Source organism: Aplysia californica, unplaced genomic scaffold (genome assembly GCF_000002075.1).
Source record: "Aplysia californica isolate F4 #8 unplaced genomic scaffold, AplCal3.0 scaffold00058, whole genome shotgun sequence".
In the NCBI taxonomy this organism is placed as follows: Eukaryota; Metazoa; Mollusca; class Gastropoda; order Aplysiida; family Aplysiidae; genus Aplysia; species Aplysia californica.
This window is the reverse complement of record NW_004797328.1, coordinates 1,779,069-1,782,598: the sequence shown is the minus strand read 5'-3', so window position 1 is coordinate 1,782,598 and position 3,530 is coordinate 1,779,069. Positions and strand designations below refer to the sequence as shown.

Below are 3,530 nucleotides of genomic sequence, written 5' to 3'. Positions count from 1 at the left end.
TGTTCCGGTCCAAAATAAATCCTTTGTTTTCCTGTGGACGGGCTTTTCTTTCCTCCAACTTAGACCTTTCGTCTTTAGTTGATGGATGCTCTGGTGGGGTTTGATCCTTCTTTTTTAAAAAAGCAAACCTCGACTGTTCATATCTCCCCTCCTTCTTTTCTTTGTGTGTTACTCTTTAGTAACACCTTTAATCTTGAGCGTTGATGGTTGGCGGCTGCTCTGTTGTGGTTAGCTACTTCTTCTTATCAAACATCAGTCGTTCTGATCGCTCTTCCTTCTTTTGTGTATTTGTTAGTTTTGTAGCACCTTTAATCGTCTGCACTCTAAGACTATTATGCTGCAAGTGCCATAAAACGATTGTTATAACTAAATCAAGGTTGGGCACTTATATGACCTATTTGTGTTTGCAAGGGTCATAAACATTTGACTAAAACTAAACTGTATTTGTGGTGTAGCGCTGGTGTTGAAGAAAAACTGTTACAAAATGGTGTCCGAGAACAAGGACGTGATGAAGTACAGCAACATGGGCAACATGGCCGGCCCACTGGGTGACCAGTTCAAGAAGGCGCTCAACAGCTTCTCCGAGTTCTCCTTTATCTGGACAGAAGACAGGGCCACAGTTATGAAGGTGAGAACTGGTGAGGGGAGTGGGTGGAATGGGACCAATGTCATAAAGGGGAGAACTGGAGGGTGGGGAGGGAGGAGGGGAAGAGTCCACAGTAATTCAGGTAAGGACTGGGGAGGGAGGGGTCCACAGTCATCAAAGTGAGGACTGGATGGTTGGGGGGGGGGGAGGAAGGAGGGAACCACATTCATCAAGGTTTCACGATTCCTTTGCTTTGGGCCAGGGGGAAGGGGGGGGGAGTGGGTGGTTGACGGGTTCTCTGGTGTGGTTTGTTCCTGTATCCCCACCAAAAAAACAGGTATCATCCTTACCTCTCCCACTTTTCTTTGTATGTTACTCTCTTGTAACACTTTTAATCTAAGGCATTTTCATGGCCTTTTGTGAACTTGTAAGTGGGTGGTTGACGGGTGCTCTGGTATGATTTGCTCCTTCTTTCCTATCAAACGTCTATCGTCATTATCTCCCTTCCTTCTATTTTGTGTTTGTTACTCTCTTGTAACTCCTCTAATCTTCGGCACTTGTAAGACCATTTTGTTGCAAGTGCCTGTAAAATTCTTACTAATTTTTAAAAAAATTGTGTTGTAAGGGCTGTGAAATCTTACTTAAACTGGAAGGCTATTGTTAGGGGACCGTACGCCCCAATAGTGCTTGGCGCAAGGGGACTGTACGCCTCCATAGTGTTTGGCGCTAGGGGACCGTACGCCCCCATAGTGTTTGGCGCTAGGGGACCGTACGCCCCCATAGTGTTTGGCGCTAGGGGACCGTACGCCTCCATAGTGTTTGGCGCTAGGGGACCGTACGCCTCCATAGTGTTTGGCGCTAGGGGACCGTACGCCTCCATAGTGTTTGGCGCTTGGGGACCGTACGCCTCCATAGTGTTTGGCGCTAGGGGACCGTACGTCTCTATAGTGTTTGGCGCTAGGGGACCGTACGTCTCCATAGTGTTTGGCGCTAGGGGACCGTGCATCTCCATAGTGTTTGGCACTAGGGGACCGTACGCCTCCATAGTGTTTGGCGCTAGGGGACCGTACGTCTCCATAGTGTTTGGCGCTAGGGGACCGTGCATCTCCATAGTGTTTGGCACTAGGGGACCGTACGCCTCCATAGTGTTTGGCGCTAGGGGACCGTACGTCTCCATAGTGTTTGGCGCTAGGGGACCGTACGTCTCCATAGTGTTTGGCGCCAGGGGACCGTACGCCTCCATAGTGTTCGCCCAACTTGCGCTGAGGCTTGGTGTTAAAGGACCGTACGCAGGTGTGCACACATCTGGACTTTGCAAAAATACTGGAGGAAAACGGCCAGTTGAACGAAGCTCCTGACGTTAGGAGTTATTACAAGGAATGTTTAAAATGTTAGAATACAATTGTGGGGCATCCAGTGGTGGTGGGTGAACCAAAAATTGGGTTTATGCTGTTAGACTGAGAAGAAATCATTAATTATGCAACGCCTTGCGTGGAATAAGAGTTAAGAGTACAAACTAAATTTATAGTATACCAGCTTACGCCTATAATGTGGTAAAAAATGCAATGGCGCAACTTATTGTGAAATATCTTCTTAACTATCGAACTTGGGGACAATGGCTAATATCAATTTGTCATAACAAGTGAACATTTTTTTTCTAACTCCTGCACACTATATTCTAGGAACTACTTACGTACTTACTACCCATTACGCCATCTGGCGTTTAGGGCTGTAACAACGGATCTCCAGCTCTGTCTGTTTTGTTCCATCTTGGTCAGCGTTCCCCACGAATGATTCCAGGACTTCATTTCAGATTCTACTGTGCGTCTCCAGGTCACTTTGGGTCTGCCCCTTTTGCGTCGTCCTTCGGGTGTTCAGTGGAGGGCAGTCTTCACAATAGAGTCTGGTTCTCTTCTCAGAACAGGTCCAATCCATCTCCACCTTCTCCTTTTTTATTATGGTTGTCTTGTTCTCTTGCCTACATTTACGTAACCGATCTGCGTTGGATATCTTGTCGGGCCAGAAGATTCTGAGGATTTGGCGTAAAGCTGGTTGTATGAAAGGAAGATAGCTTGGCACAGTCATGATATATTCTAGGAAAATCCTTAATAAATACTTTTAAAAATCACAGTCGATTGTTTCTACAAATTACAAAAATTTTACAGCTCCGGCAATATCGCTTTCTTTCAAAAGCAAGTCTGTCATTTTTTTTGCCCCAATCTCAATAGCATGCTTATGTTTAGGGAACCTTCAGTGTAAAAAAAAGTGTTCATTACAAAAATATTTTTGTATGAAGTTTTGCCACTAAAGTGTCATTGGCGAGCTATGACGTAGGCCATATTATGCGTATGCAAAATGTGAGCGAGAAGCGGAAAGTGCTATGAACAATCACATTTTCCGCGTGATGGAAATTTATAGGCCTAGTATTTTATATAACATAGTTACACGACACCTGCGGGCAAAAGTAGGCCAGTTATACTAATGTTGTTTTATTATTAATGTGGACAGGCGTATTATTATTATTATGTGTAATGCGCTTGTAAATAAACTTCAGTTCGTCTGTGCTTAGTTCACGACCCAACGTTCTGTCAAGACTCTACAAAAGTTTGCTTTGCTTTTCATCTACCTTTTCCAAGCGGTCACGTACTTTCTTTTTTCTTTCTTTTCATGTTATTGTTATTGTCACTGAATGTATGTTGATCTTGCGTCTTGCACGCTATCAAGACTGAGTGCGTGCTCAGGCGTGTTCTGCATGCAGAAGAGAGTAAATTTCCAGCGTTTACGAGCGTCATTGAATCGGACTTATTCATTTTAGGTCGCAAGACTTAAAAATGTACTCACGTCTGCACGCAGAATACGCCTGAGCACTCACACTATTATCCTACTCATTTTTCTCCAAAACATTCCCTTTGTTTATATTTATTCATCTCTCTCTTTCTCTCAC

At 44.6% G+C, this 3,530-nt stretch overlaps 1 protein-coding gene across 1 annotated transcript in view; it reads left to right on the top strand.

The window, feature by feature from the left end:
- The window catches only part of LOC101853371 (dynein heavy chain 8, axonemal), a gene marked incomplete at its 3' end in the record, with an annotated part of 107,937 nt that overhangs the window by 34,220 nt on the left and 70,187 nt on the right, over positions 1–3,530 (top strand). Inside the window, 1 exon segment of the mRNA XM_035968421.1 lies at positions 456–628. Coding sequence (XP_035824314.1) covers positions 456–628 — 173 coding nt within the window.